Raw genomic sequence first — 22,988 nt, forward strand, 5'->3', positions numbered from 1 at the left:
GCAAATAATGCTCCTCTCACATGGGCATAGACCCTGCAAGAATGGGACGCATCTGTATGTGAGAGGTGTATTGTATGCAATTGTAATACAATATACCACCTCTAGGAAATGATCTCCAATGAGATGCTTTCTCCTCAATTTGTCATGAGTAGACAGTTCATACAACTACTTAAAAGAAACATTTGTGTTGAATTTTGTTTTATAAATTCTGATTAGCCCTAATGCAAAAATGGCAAATGATTTGATTCACACGTGGAGAGAATGGTTACTAGAATGAGCTTTACAGAAATTAGTGAGGCGTCAACACAAACAATGTCATTGGAATGGGAAAAATTGGGATGATGTACAAGGCAGTGCTCCCAAATTGCTGGCCTCTTGCAGTTAAGAGGCTAAATAATTGTCAATCTTATGAGACACAATTCCTATCTGAGCTATCAGCTCTGGGTATATTGAGACACAATAACCTAGTTCCCCTCTTGGGATACTGCAGTGAACAGAACAAGAAACTTTTAGTGTACAAATATATATTGCATGGCAACCTTTATGATTGGCTACATGTTGGAGAAGGAGCACTCAAGGATAAGATCTTGGAATGGCCTTTGAGGACTAAAATTGCGATTGGGGTAGCAAGAGGCCTAGCATGGCTTCACCATAAGTATGATTTCCGGGTGGTCCATCTCAACTTGGGTTCAAACTCGATACGAATTTTGAGCCCAAGATATCAAATTTTGGTGGGGCAAAAATATCAAGTTCTGGAGGGTTAATGTTCATGAATTCAAATCTCATCGACACAAGCAATAGCTCTTTCGTAGACAGTGGCGTATGGGAGTTGGGTTTTGTTAAAAAGGATGTCTATGACTTTGGAATTTTGCTTCTTGAGCTAATTACAAGAAAGGAACCCATTGAAATTAACAGCTTTTCATACGGTTGTAATGGGATTTTACTTGATTGGATAACTCACCTTTTGAGCAATTCATCTGATCATTGCAGTGTTATTGATAATTCTCTGATTGGCAAAGGATTTGATGGTGAAATCTTTGTGTTACTTAGAATTGCATGTACCTGTCTTAACCCCTTCCCAAGTTAAAGGCCAACAAGGCTTGAATTGTACAATACAATAAGTACTTTTGGGGAGAGAGATGGCATCACAAATGACTCTGAGATATTGATGTAACTTGAAATTGCTATTGCAAGTAGCTCAATTGAAATTAATACAATATGTACTTTTGAGGAGAGATATGACATCACAAATGACTCTGAGATATTGATGCAATCTGAAATTGCTATTGCAAGTAGCTCAAATGAAATTGTTGAGCTAGAAATTGCCCAGACCAATTGAAGCCTGATATACAAAGTGTAGCTTTCACATTTCGAAATATATGTAACATATTTGCTGTCCCAAACGTTATTTAGGTTACGTTTTCTTAATGTAATATTTTTTCTGCCCTTCACTGTCTTTTTGTTATCTTTATGTAATAAGGATTCTAGAGGTTTTGGAGCCACTGCAGTGGAAAGGGGAAACCGGACATTTGTTGAGGTTACATAGAGAGACTAGTTGTATAAATGTTTTGCAAGTAGACTATTGTAATTGGTTCTTCCAGTGAATTTTCTATCCAATTCCAATTGGAGAATCTGGAGTGGTTTTTCTTTGAAAGAATTCTTCATTGGATTTCCATTTACCAAAACGTTGTGCTTGGTTATAGTTATTGCTTTGTGCACTAGGTGCAGTCTTTTTCTTTTTCTTTTTTAATTATCTTTTTGTGTGTGGAATTCCTAATAAATTTGTGTGATCTATCAATAAATCCGCTATATTATTATTTGAGGTCAAAATAGAATTTTCCATATGGAATCAATAAGATTTTTTCAACATTATAAATCACAAAAAGGATTTGAACATAAAGCCCCTTTTAAAGAAACTTAACTCTGCCTACGAAGTTCTGTAGATTAAAAACTTTCGAGGATAAAAACGAATAGGAACAAAAGAAAACAATTGGTGGAGACATATCCTCTACCCAAATTGCACGAAACCAACCGTCCTTTCAGTGTATGCACTCACACAATTATTGGACAAGCACATAGGAATTGCGTTTACATACATTAATTTGACGGTGTTGTTTAAGCACTTCGTTTTCCATTCTCTGGAGTCTCAACTAGCGTTCTTAATGGTGAAAATGCTAGGGACACACTTTTACACAACTTTGGCCTCAATCACAACTCACCATGTGACGAGTTGTGGCACAAAATTATGCAAAAGTGTGTGTCCCTAACATTTCACTCTTAACAAAGACTTGGAAAATTTGACTCAGCAACCACTTTAGTACACGGTAATTAAAAACCCTCATTACTTATCTAGTCGTACAGATTTGGATCCAATTTTTAGACATTCATTGACGCTTCAAGAATTAATGGAAATGATCCATTTTCCAATCTGAAATTTCCTGGAAAGGATTTTGTTTCAATGTCTCTTTCTAAGTAGTTACATATATGGCTTTTTACGCCTTCGTTTTCTTGCGAAGCACTGACTAGCAAATGGCTCTTCATAGCTATTTTTCACATGCTTGCTTGCACAAATTATGATCTAGAAGAATGGGGAGTTTGGTTTCCTTCTGAATAAGAAACTCATTTCTGTAATGCTAAAAACAAAAATATACCACTATATTTACCTAAAAATTAAAACCCAATTCTAATTCTTTGTTCTATTTTGTGACATTTGTTTACCTATGGCAAGGTCCAAGATCTCTCCCACTCATTGACTGATTTTCAGGCAGCAACCGTAAGTGGCATTTTTTTCTATCTTTTTATCTCTCTTCTATTTCTTCTGATATATTGAAATGTTGTTTGGGTGTGTGCCTTTGGCTGCTTGCAACAATATTTAATTTTTTTTTTTTTCTACATGGACTAACCAACCAAACGTAACTCATATTTCTTTTGCACCATCTTAAAAGTTTATAGCCTTAATGTTAGGTTCTAAAAGTTTAGAACAATTGGCAAATCGTGAACACAAACTTGTCTAGATATAGATCCTAGAGTCTATAGTTATTATTAGACAATGCTGAAGGTGATACATTGTCTATAGGTATTATTAGACAATGCTACAGAAAGAAGAGTTCAGAAACTTTGTCTGGTTCAATCGATCGAAAGACAAGCTTGATCGATCAAGATTTGTATCTGCAGAATTTTAATTAAACCCAAACAACAGTTCAAGCCCATTAAGGATTTGAGTTTTAAATCTACTTCTTCTAGTATATAAAGGAAATCATAAGCATGTTTTTATAGGGCTTTTAAGAGAGAGATTAGAGTGCATCTTGTGCCTCTTTTGTAGATCTAGGGTTTTGTACCCAAAAGCTCTCTTAGGCTTTTGATATGCTGTGTGTTTGAATCTCTTGTGAGATTTAAAAGTGTTTACCTTCATACGCACTTAGAGTTATCAAGATCGAGATTGATGTCAAGAGTTTGGTGATCATTTCAATTGTTGCACAAAGAACATTCAAGAAAATCAAGATTCACAAGTAGGAGACCTTGTGATTGTAGTAAATCAAAGAAAAAAGTAGTCTGTGGACTCGGAGCTGTCACGTGGTCATGATAGTAAGTTTTCTACTCGAGGTAGCAATAGAATGTTATTGGTCTAAGTCTTATTATATAAACTTCAATTCTTTCAGAGTGGATCTGTTTTACCTTAAGGATACTTAGGTTAAATCCTCTTTAGGTTTTTTACAAGTTTGGTTTTCTTGGGTCATCAAGTCTTTATGTTCTTTATATTTCTGCATTATATTTGCTTTACACATTTTGGTTTAATCTAGTGTTAATTAACAAACTTGTTAATCAACTTTGCTTAATTATACTGTGTTAAGGGGTCTAAAATTTTACACTTAAATCTTTCTCTCCACAATTAAAGCCCCAAACAAACTATTTGCTCTTTTCTAATTTGGGTGGTTTGGAGGCATGGCAGTGGCGAGTGGAATCAAACAATTGAAGCCCACACGTCCTACCAAATCCTTGCTAATTCTTTTTTCTTTTTTTTTCTCTCTCTCTTTTCTTAAATTACTTTTTTATTATAATTTATTCTCACATGTCATACCCATTATATATATCAATGAAAATGAAAAGGCCCTTTTATCTTACTTTCCTAATATTGATTTCCCATACATAAAGCTTAATTTCTCTAAGCAAAACTAACCATGTTTTGTGTTATTTCTATATTGCTTAGCGTGGGGTAAGTTTTTCTAATTCCCGTTATTAGTCCAAAATTTTATAGAGACTTTGTGGTTGAATGATTTATCAAGGTTCAAATTTTAATTGGCTGGTGGTTGTTTTTTTGTGTTTTAAATTAAGTTGTGACCAAAATATTATTGAAAAAAAAAATCTCCCAATTTTAATGGTTTGGTTTCAGGAAAAATGAGCGCAATGCATTTATGCTTCCATCTAGCACAAGCGTCATATTCTGCTAATCATAAACCTAGGTGGATTTTGTTCCATCTTTTCATTGGTGCAAGGATTGGTAGGATTAGTAAAATACTAATGTTTTGGCACATCATATAAACTTCAATTTTTTTTATTTCTTTATGACATAAATATTGATTTTAGGGAAAAAAAGGAGATGTAAAATCAAAAAAAAAAATTCCTTCTTTGTTCATAAACGTTACACAATTTTTTTTGTTGAACGTAATTAGCGAGGAATATAAACTGAATGAAGGCCATGTCTAACGATGGCCGAAGGATGAAGTCACGTAATCTATGATAAACATAAAAAATAATGCAGGATTAGGCTTCCCAACAAGAATCATTAATAAATCAATAACTAATAATTCAACAAATAAAATTAAAAATGAGTGATTGCACAGGGACATCATAAATTCATGGGTTGAATCTTGCATATATATATATATATATCCATGCAGTTGTAAGTTTAAAGCAAATGTGAACCTTCCTGTTTACATGTCTTTCAGATCCCAGACAAGATATATTAATTAATTATGCCTATGTCCCTCAGCGCAAAAGGCATACTTTTAAGAGATATCAGCGGTTGCCTTGTGCCGATTTTGACTGAAGGATGGGTTCCCAAAAAATGTAGGGTAGCTATCAACTAACGCATCTTTATGTCAAAATCCATATGAAGATTCAGGAGGTTGTCAAAGGAAAATATTTGACTAATAGTGCATACATTATAAGCAAATTTATAATAAAAACAAAAAACAAAAATAGTTGGGGTTATAGGAAAATTTACCTCCCTAAATAATTAAAATCTGCAAGATATGCTGCCTTGGTTCTAGTATCGTACATGCAAACATATAAAAGGTCATATTTATTTATAGCATGTTAGCAAGGGTATCGGTTTAGGTGGAGGTAACTGATTATCTAATGTCACGGCTATATTAAACAATTCAAGTTGAAAATTTAACTATAATTATTTTTTGTTGAACGTAAAAGATAGAATTTTATTCAAGCTATTAGTATAGGTATTACATAACCATCCACCAGAGCACACTAGTGGGAGATACGTGGGCCTATGTATGCAGCTCCATGTCCCCCGACTAAACAACACACCGTGGTCACGTGTAGACCCCAACGAACACAATTTAGGCTTAAAGTACTTGTCTAAAACTACAGGACCTTTCCGTTGGCGTTGTTTCTCAATTGTACGCAGTCATTGACAGAGTCGCTGGTAGTCTTGTAACAGAGTCATCGCACCTCTCAGGATCTCGCAAGGTTGAATTTGTTTTTTGTCAAAAAGGCACCTGTTTCTATTATTCCATATGGACCAGGAAACTATAGCCCATACCTCCAGTTCTTTGGTCGAGAGCACAGCCATCAATTCTCGCACCAGTACGTAGATGTCCTCCGCCTTCGAGCTACGCTTCTGTAGTTTTCCTGCCACCAGCGCCCACACATTCCTAGCCATAGGACAACTCCAAAGTGCATGGGTCACTGTCTCATTCTGTTTCTGACATATTCCACAGACTGGGTCCAATCGCACCTTTCTACGACAAAGATTTGTGCGGGTAGGGAGTATATCAGAGCATGCCCGTCAAACAAAATTTTGTACCTTAGGGGGTATGTGTAGCTGCCATATACGATTCCACATCTTCCTATCATCCCGAGCTGATGAATGCTCCCCTTGTTCCTATTGTTTTGGGTGGACCGGTACACCGTTTTAACCGAGAAAATGCCTTTCTTATTTTCCTTCCAGAGTAGTTCATCCTTGGTGTGTGTATCCTTGAGATTGATCCGTTGAATATCCTCCACAGTAGAGTGCATGAAGTTCGTGTGAAGGACATGTGTGTGCCACTGCTTTGTGCATGGGTCAAAGAGGTCGCTCACCCTCAAACTCATATTTGCATTGGGTTGGAATTTAGAGGGGTGGGGTGGCCATCTGTGGTCCTCCAGTTTGATACTCTTCCCATCACCCACCTTCCAAACCATAGCTGCTTTAATCAATTCCCTGGCTTCTAGCAAACTGTGCCATACAAATGATAGGTTGGAGCCTAAACCAGCTTCCATGAAAAAGCAAGTAGGAAAATAGCGAGCCTTGTACACTCCGAAAAATAATGAGTGGCCTCCTTGGATCAAACGCCATGCTTGTTTGGCTAGCATAGCAAGATTGAAGGCATGAATATTGATCTAGTGAACTTTTTCTCATCTCAAGTTTGGCCCCACCAATATTTTGCTAATACCGAGTTAATGTCATCACAAATCCTTTTAGGGATTTTGAACATGCTCATGGAGTAAGTTAGGATACCTTGTGTCATTGTCTTGATTAGGACCTTCTTGCCGGCTTTGGAGATATTTTTTTCCTTCCATCCCATCACTTTTTTTGTTACTCGCTCCTACACCTCCCTGAAAGTACTCACCTTGGACTTGCCTCCCACCATTGGTAAACTAAGATACTTCTCACAGCTTGTCATGATTTGAGCACCAAGCATATATCCAATAGCTAGCTTTACCAGTTGTTTTGTGTTCAGGCTAAAGAAAAGTGTTGTTTTTTGTTTATTGAGAGCTTGACCCGATGCTCTCTTATACATTGCTAGTATGTTTAGTAGATTTTGGCATACTTCAGTTGTTGCCTCACAAAATAGAAGGCTATCATCGGCAAACAATAAGTCTGAAACCCTTACTCCTCCACGGCATGACACCACTCCTTTCAAAAGATGGCTATCTACTGCTCGTTGTATGAGGGAGGAAAGCCCTTCTGCACACAGTAGAGGAGATAAAGGGTCCCCTTACTTAATTTCACGGGTCAGTGTGATGAAGCCTCTTGGTTCTCCATTAATGAGGGTCGAGAATGATGCAGTGTGCACAATTTCCATGGCTAGGTTGACACACTTATCAGGGAAGCCAATCTTTTGCATTATTCGTTGGAGGAATTCCCACTCCACTCTGTCATATGCCTAGCTGATGTCAAATTTCACCGCCATGTGGCCCTTTTTTCCTTTGGTCTTATTTCTCATACAATGGAGCATTTCAAAAGCAACTGTAGTATTATCTATAATGATTCTACCAGGCACAAAAGCACTCTGTGAATCAAAAATTACATTAGGTAGTATTGGTTTTAGCCGGTTGGCTAGCACCTTAGATATAATCCGTGATACAATATTACCCAAACTAATGGGTCGGAACTCCGTAATGTATTCTGGCTCATTTTTTTGGTGGATGAGTACAATATGTGCATAGTTCATTTTTTAAGATATCTCCCTGAGTGTAAAACAAATAATATAGCCGTAGTTACATTATGTCCTACAATATGCCAGAATTTTTGAAAAAAGAAGGGTGACATACCATCAGTCCCGGTGCTTTGGATGGAAACCCGAATAAAAATTACAATAAGAACCAATGACCCCCTTCACAAGATCAATTTAATAGATCCTGTTTTGTTTGTGGCAAGAGTTGGCATATTACTTGATTTTGCAAATTTCGAAAACGTAAATCTATCCCGCAGGCTAACGTAACCGAAGAGCCTTTAATGGCATGATTACAAACATCAATATGGTGCAATATGTTGAAGGGTGGTGGGCAGACTTCGGTGCTAATAGGCACGTCTGTTATGGAAAAAATTGGTTCAAATTGTACGCTCCTTTTGAAGAAGAAAAAACTGTTAAGCTTGGTGACTCTAGCAAAACCAATGTTCTTGGGAGTGGTGAGGTTGAATTGAAATTCAATTCTGAATGTGTGCTAACATTGAAAGATGTACTTTACACTCCATCTATGAGGAGAAATTTGATGTCAAAATTTTTGCTTAACAAGGTTGGTTTTAAGCAAACTATGGAATCTGATAATTATGTAATTACTAAAAAGGAATTATTTGTGGGTAAGGGTTATGCTTGTGATGGAATGTTTAAATTGAATGTTGAGAATAATAAAGTATCTACTAGTTCAATTTATATGCTTTCTTCTATTAATTTTTGGCATGCTCATTTGTGTCATATAAATAGTAGATATGTGAGAATCATGAATAGTTTATGATTAATTCTAAGATTGTTAAAAGATTTTGAAAATTTTGAAACTTGTAGTCGAGCTAAGATTACAAAAAGGCCTCATAAAAGTGTTGTAAGAAATACCGAATTGATTGAGTTAATTCACTCTGATTTATGTGAATTTAAGGGAATTTTAACTCGTGGAGGAAATAAATATATTATCATTTTTTATTGATGATTTCTCAAAATATACAACTATTTATTTGTTGAAAAATAAAAGTAATGCTTTTGAAAAATTTCAAGATTTTTTAAAAGAAGTTGAAAATCAATTGGATAGAAAAATATAAAGAATAAGAAGTGATAGAGGCCGTGAGTATGAATCAAGTACATTCAACTCATTTGTTTAGTCTTTGGAAATTATCCATAAAACTACTGCACCACATTTACCTGCTTCTAATGGTGTGGTTGAAAGAAAAAATAGAACTTTAATTGAGTTAACAAATGCCATGTTAATTGAATCTGGTGCACCTTTACATTTTTTAGGTGAAGCTATTTTAACTACATGTCATGTTTTGAATTGAGTGCCACATAAAAAGTCACATACCACACCTTTTGAGATGTGGAAAGGACATAAGCTAAATTTGGGATATTTGAGAGTATGGGGTTGTCTTGCTTATGCAAGGCTTACTGACCCTAAAATGCCTAAATTAGGTAGAAGAACTACAACATGTGCTTTTCTTGGTTATGCAATTAACAGTGCAACATATAGAATTTTTTATCTTGAAAACAATTTTTTTTAAAATTTGGTGATGCAATTTTTCATAAAGACGAATTTCCTTTTAAATTTAAAGATAATGGGGGTGAAGAAAATATTTTGTCACAACCTAGTTCTTCTAGAGGATATAAAAATTGCTTTTCTAAATGGAGACCTAGAGGAAGAGATTTATATGGATCAACTCAAATGCTTTATAGAGCATGGACAAGAAAGCAAGGTATGTAAGCTAATTAAATCCATGTATGGCTTAAAACAAGCATCTAAGCAGTGGCATGAAAAGTTTGATTCCGGCATGACTGAGAATGGTTATAAATCAAATGAATGTGATAAATATATTTATTCTAAATCATGGAATAATTTACATGTTATTATTAGCCTCTATGTGGATGATATGTTGATTTTTGACTCAAATATGCATGTTATAAATGAGACAAAAAATATGCTTAAAAGCTATTTTGATATGAAAGATCTTGTTGAGGCTAATTTTATTTTGGGCATGAAAATTACAAAAGCATGTGATGGAATATATTTTGATCAATCACATTATGTTGAGAAAATATTGAGAAAATATCATTTTCATAATTATAAAAGTGTAGCTACTCCTTTTGATTCTAGTGTTCATTTATTTCCTGTGAATAACGATGATGAGATTTTTAATCAAAATGATTATATTAGCATCATTGATAGTTTGCGTTATGCTATTGATTGTACTAAACCTGACATTACATATGCAGTAGGAGTAATAAGCAGATTTACTAGCAAGCCTAGTAAAGATCATTGACTAGCTATTAAGCGAGTCATAAGATACTTAATTGGTACAAAAAACTATGGCTTATTTTATAAAAAGTACCCTACTGTGATTGAAGCTTTTAGTGATGTCGATTGAAATACTTTGTCAGGTGATTCTCTCTCTACCACTAGTTATATTTTTACCTTAGGTAGTAATGCTATTTGTTGAAAATTTAAAAGGCAAACAATAAGTGCTAATTTAACAATGGAAGCTAAATTAATAGCATTTGCTTCAGCTAGTGAAGAGACAAATTGACTTAGAGATTTGTTATATGAAATTCCACTTTGGGAAAAGTCAATTCCTCCTATATTAATTCATTGTGATAGCATTGCCACAATTGGTAGAGTTAAAAATCGTTACTACAACGGCAAATCCAGGCCTATAAGAAGAAAGCACAGTACCGTGCGATCTTATTTGAGTAGTGGCATCATAACAGTGGATTATATTAAATCTAATGATAATCTTGCAGATCCATTTACCAAGACCTTGGCAAAAGATAGAGTTTGGAATACATCGAAGGGGATGGGACTAAAGTCCATAGAATCATGAGCCATGTATGAGAATATCCAACCCAAGGACTAGAGATCCTGAAAATTGGGTTCAATGGGACGAATCATACGATGGTTGTAAGAAATGCACAATTTTTTTTGATTATTTGTTTTGTAAATAATTTTTTAATTGATCATTCCTATGATGTAAGTGCATTTATATTGTAATGTGGAGAGGTTGAGTAAAAAATTCTTAATGAAATTTGTAACTCATATGAGTGGGGTGTCAGAATTACAAGAGCACCTTTGACAAAATTTCACCTATGTGAGTGTGGGGGTGGGGCTGCTCCCTATGAGATATGGACTTAATCTCAAATACACTCATGAAACCGGAATCAGCACACGGCTGTAAAGTGCTAGCTATAAAAGCTTATGTCAACACCTAGGTTGTTATGTGTAAGCAGTGACGCTTAATTTCCCTAAAGCAGTCCTAGTTCAAGTCATTGATCACTACGACTCTGGAGTTGAGATCACTATTTTACTAAGTGAAGGTTCAATGTAGAGTACGCCTTCATGATGCATAGTGACCCATCTTTTCCTGGTAATCTCTCTTTAACTAAAATTTAATATTAAAATGATTGGGGAATTGTTGGAGCATTTTAATATTAAATAATTAAAATGAATAAATGTTACAATATAAATATAAAAATATGGAAGTGAATATGGAAGATGAGGAATTAGTGAAAATGTTTAGTCTCACATTGAAAATGAGAGAGACTATTTTATTCTTTTTAATTGTAGTGATTAATGGGCTGACATAAATTGTCTCAGATATTGGGTTAGATACGTGCGTAAAGGGGAGGTGGAGGGTGGAGGTATTAAAAATGGAAATGAATCAGCCTCTTGGATCCTTCTACTTGACAACCCATTCAGAATAATTACCATATCCGTAGGTGAGTAAATGACCCGAATTAATATTCCATTTTTATTATGGAAAATGAAGAGCCATTAACCCACTTAATGGACTATCTGTTTGGGCATTTTTCATTCTTCAGAAACTCCTTATCTCACCATTAATTGTGTAACTCCAGCCCATCAGATTAATATCCAACAATTAATCTTGTAATACCCACTACATCAAAATAATGTACCTAATTGATTAGATTAATTTGGGTACTAATTTCGTTAGGCTCATTGAGCCTATAAATAGACTCATTCAGACCTAATTCAAGTTACTGCAATATACACTAAAAACAAAAACAAAAACAAAAAATTTTGAGAGGTTCTTGGCAAGGAAGGGTGTTCTTTCTGGTGGAGTTTTGGGTTTGAATACCTTATGCAGAGGTTGTTCTAGACATACAATACTTGTTGGGCTGTTGTATCTTGGGAGAGACAAGTTACAGACGGTCTGCACCAGTTACAAAGTTTAGCCAACTATGAGCTTGAATCTCCTTAAAGAGAGCGAGTGTCACGCCTCAGTCCATATAGTGTCGTGTACTTCCTCTCTTTAAAAAAATTAAATTCAGACTTATTATTCAGTTTCTCTTTATGCTATTTTCATTATCATTGTGTTTGCACCAACATTAACCAATTGATATAAGCATGGACATATGCATGGGTAAACACATTAGATCATATAAAAATAGCAAGCAGTATAAAATGAAAGATACAATAACACAAAATAGCACCTGATATGCTATCAAAGAGGAAAACCCAAAAACTGAGCAGCAAAAAATCTTTGTAAAACTATTGTCAAAATAATCCATTAGAATGAATAATTTTAGTATATAATACACACAAAACCCTCCAAGTCCAGCAGTATTTATGTACTCAAGCCCTTCAAAATCCTACTAGTGATTGCCTCCTTGACCCCTTCTTTAATCTAGTTATTGGATCTAAAATTGAACTCCAATTGCAATCTCGAAGTTTCCTTGGCTGAAAATGTAGTGCTTTAACGATTCTAAGAACTTCAACCAACCCTTATAAGTTATAACACAAAGATAGTGATAGGATCGAAGAAATTGATCTCCTCTCAAGAATTTGGCTATGGTGAGATGGAGAAATTAGAGAGAAAGGCTAGGTGTATAACTCTCAAAATTAACTGAGTTTTTCTCAATTTTTAGATGAGAATTGAGCGTTTAATTTTGTAGAAAATGTGGCTTATAAAGAATGGGTAAAGGCTGGAACAAGAAGAACATTTGTATTTGAATTCTCTACTGTTTTGGCAATTTCGGTAGACCAAGGGTTAGGCCAATCTCTTCTAATTTTGTTTACCTTCTTTACTTCTTCTTCCCACTTCAGTTGTTTATGACTTTTCTTCTTTTCTTTTTAGTCCAAGACAGTATGGTGTACATGTCAAGTAGTTGTTTCTTAGCATGATATGGTTTGCTCTTGGTTCTACCGCGTGTATGGTATTTGAAAGCAAAAGTAAAGTACTACTCTCTAGGGATGACTTTTCTTCTCTTCTTAATTTTCTATCAAATTAATATATATATATATATATATATATATATATATATATATATATATATTGTTAACATGTATAATGCTGTAGGCTTTAGGCCCAACTAGTTTACTTGTATAACACTCTTACTTGTACTACACTCATATTTACTTGTACTACACTCATATTTACTTGTACTGCACTCATATGCCTCCTATATAAAGACACTCATGTATATTCTTTTAGTGAGAAATACAATACAATCATTCAGTATTTCTAACATGGTATCAGAGCCACTGCTCTGACCTTTTCTTAGCAATCTTGTCTTTATTGGTCGTACTATATTCTCAACATCGCTTCTACCATCACAGCAACCAACGCAGTTTTTTGCCATAGAACCTCCGACGTCTTCCAGTCGTTGTCCTTGGGTTCCGGACCTGCAGCCGCCATCGTTGAGGAGTACCGCACCACACAGACTACTGCACTTCCTATCTCTGCCATGCATCTTGCTCCAATAAATGAAGAATAAGAACAGGTCTTCTTCCTTTTGCAACAATCGCCGCTGACAATCCAGCAAACGTTTTTGCAATTTTTACAAACGTTTTGGCCATAATATTGAGACTTGCTATCAACGCAATAAATCAGCTGTTTTAATTTCTGCTGCCACTATTACTAACATTGAGAGTGTCCAACCAATGGCTCCCGTCTCTGCATAGTCTAAGTTTTCAGGTCGCACTTTCACCATGTCCACAGATGACCTTAAAAGCATCATCGCCAATGTCATTCGTATGGTTGGTAATGCATCTTATTCCTCTTCTCTCTCAGCTTTATCTGGTATGTCTCTTTTCTCTTGGCTTATGGATTCTGCTTGTTGCAATCACCTAACATCTCACTCGTCCTTATTTTCTGAACTTAAACCTGCACCACACCCTCTTATTATTTGCACAGCAAATGGTTCCACAATGTCTGGTCATAATATAGGTTCCGTTTCAACCTCCAACCTCTCAGTTTCTAGGGTCTTTAATGTTCATGACCTTTCTTACAATTTGTTTTCTGTGGGACAATTAGCTAAGTTGGGTTATCAAATTATATTTTATTATTCTGGGTGTACTGTGCAAGATCCAAGGACGGGACAGGAGCTAGGGACCGGTCCCAGAGTTGGGCGTATGTTCCCGTGGACAACCTTCATCTTCCACTTATTGCTCATGTTTCTATTGCCACAGCTGCTGCAGTTTCTTCTATTCCTTCCCTTGCACTTTGGCATGCTTATCTTGGTTACACATCTTCTTCTTGTGTACAAAAATTGGCTTCTAGAGGTCTGTTAGGTTCAATGTCTACAGAAAATTTTGATTATGTTTCATGTCAATTAAGAAAACAATCAGCTTTGCCTTTTAATACTAGTGAATCAATATCCACTGATATCTTTGACCTTATTCATTCTGATGTTTGGGGACCTTTCTCTGTCTCTAATATTGGTGGATCTCGATATTTTGTTGTCTTTGTTGATGATTACTCTCGCTATAGCTGGATTTTTAATATGAAACATCGTTCTGAATTATTGCAAGTATATTCTAATTTTGTAAAAATGGTTGAAACTCAATTTTCCAAACGTATCAAAAATTTTCGATTTGATAATGCTCTTGAGTACACTCAATATGCTTTCCAAGTTGTTTTGCATTCCTATGGCACTGTTCATCAACTAACTTGTCCAGGTACCTCTCAGCAAAATAATAGAGCCGAATGAAAACTTCGTCATATTCTTGACACTATTCGTGCTCTTCTTCTCTCTGCCAAAGTTCTTGCTCCTTTTTGGGGCGAAGCTGCTCTTTATGCTATTCATGCTATTAATCGCATTTCCAGTCCTGTCATCCAAAATCAAACTCCATATGAGCGCCTTTTTGGGTCACCTCCAGACTATCACCACCTTTGCTCATTCTGCTCTGCTCTGCTTGTTTCGTTCTTCTTCAGCCATATGAGCATAACAAACTTGAGCCTAAGTCAAGACTTTGTTGTTTTCTTGGTTATGGCGAAACTCAAAAGGGGTATCGGTGTTATGATCCTATTTCTCATCGTCTTTGTATCTCCCGCAATGTTGTCTTTTGGGAACATCGCCTCTTTGTCGAGCTCTCTCACTTCCGTGCTTCTCTATCTTCCTCTTCTATCTTAGATTTATTTCCAGATGAGACACATATTTCTTCTATAGCTTCTCCTAACCCTTCTATAACTGATCTTGATCCTCCTGTAGCTGCTCCTGATTCTCCTATTGACTTTTCTGTCCAACCACCAGATATCTTTGATCCCTTTCCTTGTTCCCCCTTTAATGAACAAGTGGAAGATGAATAGGTCGAAGACGAGCTACCTAACCCTGATCTTGGGTCCCCTGCTCCTGCTCCGCCTGAAGATCATGCACAAGACATTCCACCTAATCACTCAACTCGGGTAAGGTCCATTCCTGTACATTTACTTGACTATCATTGTTACACTATCCTTAATACACTGCACGAGCCTTACACCTATCGTGAGGCTTCCACTGACCTTTTATGGCAGATTGCAATGAAAGAGGAACTTGATGCATTTTCTAAAAATCATACTTGGGACTTAATCACTCCCCCCCCTGGAAAATCTGTGGTTAGTTATAAGTAGATCTACAAGATTAAGACTCACTCTGATGGGTCCATCGAGCGCTACAAAGCTCGTCTTGTTGCAAAAGGTTTTACACAGGAGTATGGGATTGATTATGAAGAGACCTTTGCTCCGGTTGATCGTATCTCATCTGTTTGTGCCCTCTTAGCTGTTACTACTGTCAGTAAATGGGATTTTTTCCAGATGGATGTTAAAAATGCATTCCTTAATGGGAATTTAAGTGAAGAAGTTTATATGCAACCTCCTCCTGGTCTTTCTGTTGAATCAAACAAGGTTTGTCACCTTCGACATGCACTTTATGGCCTTAAACAAGCTCCATGAGCTTGGTTTGCCAAATTCAGCTCTACCATCTCTCGCTTGGGTTACATGGCCAGTCATTATGATTCTACTTTATTTCTTCATCACACTGACAAATACACTATTTTACTTCTCCTGTATGTGGATGATATGATCATAACTGGTGATGACCTCAGTGGCATTCAAGAACTTAAGAATTTTCTCTGTCAGCAGTTTGAGATGAAAGATCTTGGACATTTCAGCTACTTCTTGGGTCTTGAAATCATTCATTCTACAGATGGATTTTACATTACTCAAGCCAAGTATGCCTCTGAACTTTTGTCTAAAGCTGGACTCACTGATAGCAAGACTGTTGACACTCAGTTGAGCTTAATGCGCATCTGACTCCTTCAGAGGGGAAACCATTGTCTAATCCCTCGCTTTACAAATGCTTAGTTGGCAGCCTAGTTTATCTCACTGTTACTCGTCCAGACATTTCCTATGCTGTTCAGCAGGTGAGCCAATATCTGTCTGCTCCATGATCAACTCACTATGCTGCTATTCTGCGTATTCTTCGGTACCTAAAGGGCACTCTCTTCCATGGTCTTTTCTACTCTGCTCAGTCTCCTTTTATTCTCCGTGCATTTTATGATGCTGATTGGGCAGGAGATCCCACTGATCACAGGTCCACCACTGGTTATTATATTTTTCTTGGTTCTTCTCTGATTTCTTGGCGAAGCAAGAAACAAACTCATGTGGCACGTTCCAGTACTGAAGTAGAATATTGTGCCTTTGCTAATACCACATTTGAGGTTCTTTGGCTACGATGGCTTTTCAAAGACTTAGGTGTGTCTACATCCTCTGCTACTCCTCTTTATTGTGACAATAAGAGTGCCATTCATATTGATCATAATGATGTCTTTCATGAACGGACTAAACACATCGAGATCGATTGTCATTTTATCCGTTATCATCTTGTCTATGGTGCTCTCAAGCTAATATCAGTCTCCTCTACAAATCAACTTGCAGATATCTTCACCAAGTCACATCTTACGGGACGCCTTCGTACTTTGGTTGACAACCTCAAATTGGTCTCACATCCACCTTGAGTTTGAGGGGGCTGTTAAAATGTATAATGTTGTGGGCTTTAGGCCTAACTAGTTTACTTGTATAGCACTCTTACTTGTACTACACTCATATTTACTTATACTGCACTCATATGCCTCCTATATAAAGGCACTCATGTATATTTTTTTAGTGAGAAATACAATACAATCATTCGGTATTTCTAACATATATATATATATATATTATAAGATATAGACATAATAAATCATTAAAATTAATTATAATATATTATAAATAATATAATGTAATATGTATTTTGTTATTTGATTTGATTTGATTTTTTTAATTAATTCAATGATTATTAATCTATCCATTAGCAATCATTAACCTATTTAGTAATTTCTTTTATCCTAGTCCTTACTTGATGGCTTATAATTTAAGTTGAAAATCTAGGAGAAAATTAAAATAAAAAAAACTATTAATTCATTATTTAAAAGAAAGAAATTTGATAATTTAGAATATAATATATTTTTGGTTCTAAATTTCTAATACTACTTTAGACCATTGTATATGGTATTAATACAATATATATATATATATATGTATATATATATATATATATATATATATATATATATATATATGTATAGCTAAAAAAATCTACACGCTCATTTTTTATTCAACTCCTACAAAGACGAATTCCAGGCTTCACCACTGCATATATATATGAACTCTATATTAAGTACGAAGAACATTAAAATAAGAAAATAAAATTTACACCCTTATGATGCCATACATCCCTTACTAGTGATAGGTAAAAACATCATGACAAATTATTTTGATCCACAGATTTCAAGTTGGAGAAAATGGTTACTAGAATGAGCCTTACAAAACTTCACGAGGCAACTGGCAATTTTAACAGAGGCAATGTCATTGGATTGGGAAAGTTCGAATGATGTACAAAACGGTGCTTCCAAATGGTTGGCCCCATGCGATTAAGAGGTCACATGAGTCTAAATCTTTTGAGAAACAATGTGTTTGAGCTTTTGGCTCTAGGTATATTGAAACACAATAACATAGTTCCCCTGTTAGGATATTGCAGAGAAAGGAAGGAAAAACTTTTGGAGTACAAATATACATCGAATGGTAGCCTTTATGATTGGTTACATGCAGCAAAAGTTAGGACTAAGATCTTCGAATGGCCTTCGAGGATTAAAATTGCCATCAGAATAGCAAGAGGCCTAGCATGGCTTCACCATGATTGCAATTTCCATGCAGTCCATCTCAACTTGAGTTCAAACTCTATCTTACTTTATCATAATTTAAGCATAAGATATCGAATTTTGGTAAATCAATAATATCGAATTTTGGAGGGGAAATGTTCAAGAACCCAAGAGGCAATAACATTTTTATAGGCAGTGATGTTTGGGAGTTGGGGCTTGTAAAAAAGGATGTCTACGACTTTGGAATTTTGCTTCTTGAGCTAATTATAGGGAAGGAATCCATTGAAATTAAATAATTTTGCCAACAATTCAAATGGGAGTTTGGTTGATTGGACTGCTCATCTTTTAACTAGCTCTTCTTATCTCTACAATGTGATTGATGAATCTTTGATTGGCTGAGGATTTGAAGATGAAATCTTTGAGTTACTTAGAATTGCATATACTTGTCTTAAGCTCTTTCCTAGTCAAAGGCCAACGACGCTTGAACTATACAATACAATTCGTATTTTTGGGGAGAGAGATCGCCTCACACGCAACTCTGAGATATTGAGTCAATCTGAAATTGCCACTGCAAGTAACTTCGGTGAAATCGTAGAGGCTGAAATTACATAGGTGGATTATAGCATGGCATCCAAAGTCTGTAATAGATGTGGATTTATGATTGTTTTCTATAATAATTTTTTATTGTCCTTTACTGGTTTTATTTTTTTATTTGAGGGTAATCTGTGACTTTGTAAAAATGGGGAAATAAAGTTATATTCTATCTATACATTATAATTAAGGCATTAGTTATGTTAAGAAAAATTATATAAAATTTTAGGAGTGCAATAATAATGTACTTTTTTATATATAAAATGTGAGTTTCATTATCTGAAGGAAGGAATACGCTGTTAATTATTATATTCGGAAATGTACGTTTAATTGATATAAGCACAAGCGAGTTAGTGAAATTGCTACATGTTTCTTTTGTTGATGCTAACCAATGTACTAACCCACTCACTAAGCTCGGCGCCTCTCAATGTACTAATTATTTGGTAACACACTATCTATGATGGGGAATTTGCTGGCCTTTGACAATGCCGAGCTCTTTTGTAACTATATGATTATTATCTCATATATCATAATGGCGTTGTTATTTAAAAAGAAGAAGAAGAAGAAGATATTGCTACAACATTGCAAGGAAAGCACTATGTTTGTTGTAAGATTAAAAAATCTGGAACCTAGTAATTTTTTATTTGCAATTGGTCTTGACAAAAGAAACATCCGTTTAAAGATTGCATCCCAAAGTTTCAAAAATGCCATGGACATAAAAATATACTATTAAGCATAAATAATAATAATAATAAATTATTCATCAAAGAAATATAATGATAAATTATAGTAAAAAGAAAAAAAAAGCATAAATACAATAATAAATTTTTATTACTGAAAAAGTATGAAATGTGCTTAGGTTTTTGATATAGTATATCCATTTAACCACCGCACACCCTTAGTGCGATGGTCACTATACAAGTATAAGTGTTTGTGGAGTGTTGGGGGTAAGGGTCAGGTTCAAGTCTCTAGGAGGGAGTTTCACACACATATATACTTAGATTAGGCTAGAGTAGAATTCTATCTTATATAAAAAAAAATTTAAAAAAAAAAAGATATAGTATACCCATTTAAAGTTAACAACTTTATGGGTTTTTTTTTTTAATAATAATAAAAAAAAAAAAGTTAACAACTTTATATGTGTTGGGCTCGAAAATAGATATTTTTTCTAAAAATGTATTGGGCTCCACCTAATGAGGAGAAACTTGAGCCCATACTGATCTTTTTGTTAGACTCGGGCTACATTTCTTTGTAACTATAAAAATAAGGCTAACCACCAACAAATAACACAAAAAATGCTCAACTACACAAACAGTAGCATGGCCCAACAAGAATGACTGTTTTAGCAGTGGAAAAAGATAGGAAATCTAGATTTAGAGTAGCCATTCAATGATTGTGGCTCAAATTCATCAAAGAAAAATTAAGATTGTGACCCACGTTGATTCCTTGATTGAGGGCGTGTTTGATATGCAAACTCTGCAGTCCACACGGATCTTTTTGTTATACGCCGGCTTCATTTCTTTGTAACTATAAAGATTGTGACCCACATTGACTCTGTAATTGACTATTCTTTAGAAGAAAATGTTGTTAGAGTATGTAGGATGAGCATATATGTATATATGCCGGGTACAGGATATACCCCGTCATGTAAGAGGCTTGTCCTTTTTTCTAGATGCGAGGGACCACGCCCTTTCTCTTTTATAGCCAAGAATAATTGCTTCATATTTGTGGTCCGTTTAGATAGAACTTATTACTGAAAATTAAAAACTGAAAATATTGAATACTAATCCACTAAGAATATTTTCATTGAATACTAATCCACTAATTTAGAGTACAGTTCAAAAGAAACCCAATTTCTCTTCCTCTCTCAATGTGTCAGTTGTGGGCAAGCAATATTGCCACCTAAATAACAATATAAATGTTGTTAAATACTGTTGTAATTTCTGATTAGTACTAACCCAGAGTGGCAAATGATTATTGATCCATAGATTTCTCAGTTGGGCAGAAAAGTTAAGAGTGAGCTTTGTGGAACTTAAAGAAGCAACAGGCAATTTCAGCAGACACAATTAAATTGGGTTGGGAAAGATTGGGATAATGTACAAGGCAGTGCTTCCAAATGGTTGTCCCCTTGCAATAAGAGGATATATGGCTCTCAGTCTTTTGAGAAACGATTCAAATCCGAGCTATCGGTTTTGGCTAGATTGAGACACAATAACATAATTTCCCTCGAGTTACAGTAGAGATAGGGAGGAAATGCTTCTAATATACCAATATATATCAAATGGTAACCTATATGACTGGCTACATATTGGGAAAGACGAGGATAAGATCTTGGATTGGACTTCAAGGATTAAAATTGCCATTGGGATAGCAAGAGGCATAGCCTGCCTTCACCATAACTGTCATTTCTCAGTAGTCCATCTCAACTTGAGTTCGAATGCAATCTTACTTGATCAGAATTTTGTGGCCAAGATATCAAATTTTGGAGAGGCAATAATATTGAAACCTGGAGGGCTAATGTTTGTGAACTCAAGTGACAATGACTTGAGCAATAGAGTTTTTGATGGCAGTGGGGTTAGGGAGTTGGATTTTAAAAAAAAGGATGTCTATGATTTTGGCATTCTGCTTCTTGAGCTAATTATAGGAAAGACACCCATTCAAATATATAATTATTCGAACCGTTTGGATGGGAGTTACGTTGATTGGATTACTTGTCTTTTGACTTGCCCTTCTTTAATGTGCAATTTCATTGATAAATCTCTGATTGGGTTAGGTTTTGATAATGAAAATTTTCAGTTGCTCAGAATTGCCAGACTGCCAGTGCATGCATTAAGCCCTTATCTTGTCAAAGACCCACAACCCTTGGATTGTACCATGCGATAAGCATCCTTGGAGAGAATTATGGCCTCATAAATAATGATACTGAGATATTGAGGCAATCTGAAATTGCTACTGTCAGTACTTCAAATGAAATTGTTGAGGTTGAAAGTACATAGAACTACTGAAGCATGACAAACAAAGTGGAGCATTAAGTCAGAATTCCTCCAGAGGCGGAGGTTGTTTGCTTCTTGTAATCTTTTGTTGTCCTCAGTAGACATGGCAAAACGGGTCAAAATTTTTTCACCTGACATGACCTAACTCGAAAAATACTTTACCTGAACCCGATTTTTTGACCCAAAACAAAAACGGGTTGACTCCTGACCCGACCCGAGTTTTTTGGGTCAACCCAACCTGAACCCGAATCACTTTTTAAAATTTTTTTTTGGGTAAAAAAAAAAGTAAAATTAAGACAATAGTAGTTTAATTGTTTATTGTGAGCTTTAAGGAAACAATTGATGCATTTACATATGCAAATTAATTGAAAGATAAAAGGTTGAGCATTCTGTAATGAGTAAAAATTTTTAAATATCAAATAACAAAGTACATGTCAAGATAATATGGTTACAGTAAAGTTAAAAATATAGATTTAAAATTGTAGACATATGTAAGAAACATTTACAAGTATAAAAATAGTGAAGCTAAAGTATCAAATTAGCATAAATTATGAATGTTTAGACTTATTTTTTAACAATTTATGTTCAAAATAAACGGCTTTTCAAAATAAATTTTGATATTTTCTAGAGTGTGTGTTGCTTGACAATGATATGATATTCATAAAAGCGATCATGTATAAATAAGTAAGCAATCAAATTTTAATGTATATCTCAAATTGAAATAGAGTGCCAACCATAATTGATAATAGATTATAAAATTAATTTTCAAGATTGTAAATTTCTTATATATTTTTATTCTTTATCAAATGAGTTATCCAATAAGTCATTTGTAATTTTGTTTTATATTTTGGAATGTTGATATTGTTTAGAAATAAAACATGTGCATTTGTTTTACTTATGTTTGTGTTATTTTGTTTTAGATAGCAATGTTAAGATTTGTATAATTTTAAAATTATTGAATAAGTATTAATAAATTTACCTGAATTTATTCTTGATATAAGTGGTGAAGTCAAAATAATGCATCTTACATCAAATAATTTGTTGCATAACTTTCCAAATGACAAATATATATTGTTTTTTTTTTTTTTTTAATTCATGTGAAAAATACGGGTCAAGCCGACCCGACCCGCAACCCGATTAACTCGAACCCATTTTTAACCTGCATAAGATGACTCTTTTTGACCCGTGATCCGTTTGATTTGCAACCCGATCTGTCCCGAACCTAACCCGACCTGCCCATTTTGCCATGGTTAGTCCTCAGCATCTTTTTGTCACTTGTGGGAAAAAGGT

General features: G+C 35.0%; 1 protein-coding gene and 3 pseudogenes across 1 annotated transcript; 3 read left to right on the top strand and 1 right to left on the bottom strand.

Moving 5' to 3' along the window:
- Nucleotides 1-240: 240 nt before the first annotated feature.
- On the top strand, nt 241-1,339 carry LOC142631405 (probably inactive leucine-rich repeat receptor-like protein kinase At5g48380; annotated as a pseudogene).
- A 4,305-nt stretch (nt 1,340-5,644) lies between these two features.
- Nucleotides 5,645-6,591, bottom strand: LOC142631406 (uncharacterized). The gene is made up of 2 exons (XM_075805572.1): nt 6,044-6,591; nt 5,645-5,978 (listed from the first exon to the last, which is right to left on the bottom strand). Exons 1-2 carry the CDS (start codon nt 6,589-6,591, stop codon nt 5,645-5,647), a joined length of 882 nt encoding a protein of 293 aa, XP_075661687.1.
- A 2,792-nt stretch (nt 6,592-9,383) lies between these two features.
- Nucleotides 9,384-18,726, top strand: LOC142631413 (probably inactive leucine-rich repeat receptor-like protein kinase At5g48380; annotated as a pseudogene).
- A 511-nt stretch (nt 18,727-19,237) lies between these two features.
- Nucleotides 19,238-21,701, top strand: LOC142631414 (probably inactive leucine-rich repeat receptor-like protein kinase At5g48380; annotated as a pseudogene).
- Nucleotides 21,702-22,988: the final 1,287 nt, after the last annotated feature.

The sequence above is a fragment of the Castanea sativa genome, chromosome 4 (genome assembly GCF_040712315.1).
Source record: "Castanea sativa cultivar Marrone di Chiusa Pesio chromosome 4, ASM4071231v1".
In the NCBI taxonomy this organism is placed as follows: domain Eukaryota; kingdom Viridiplantae; phylum Streptophyta; class Magnoliopsida; order Fagales; family Fagaceae; genus Castanea; species Castanea sativa.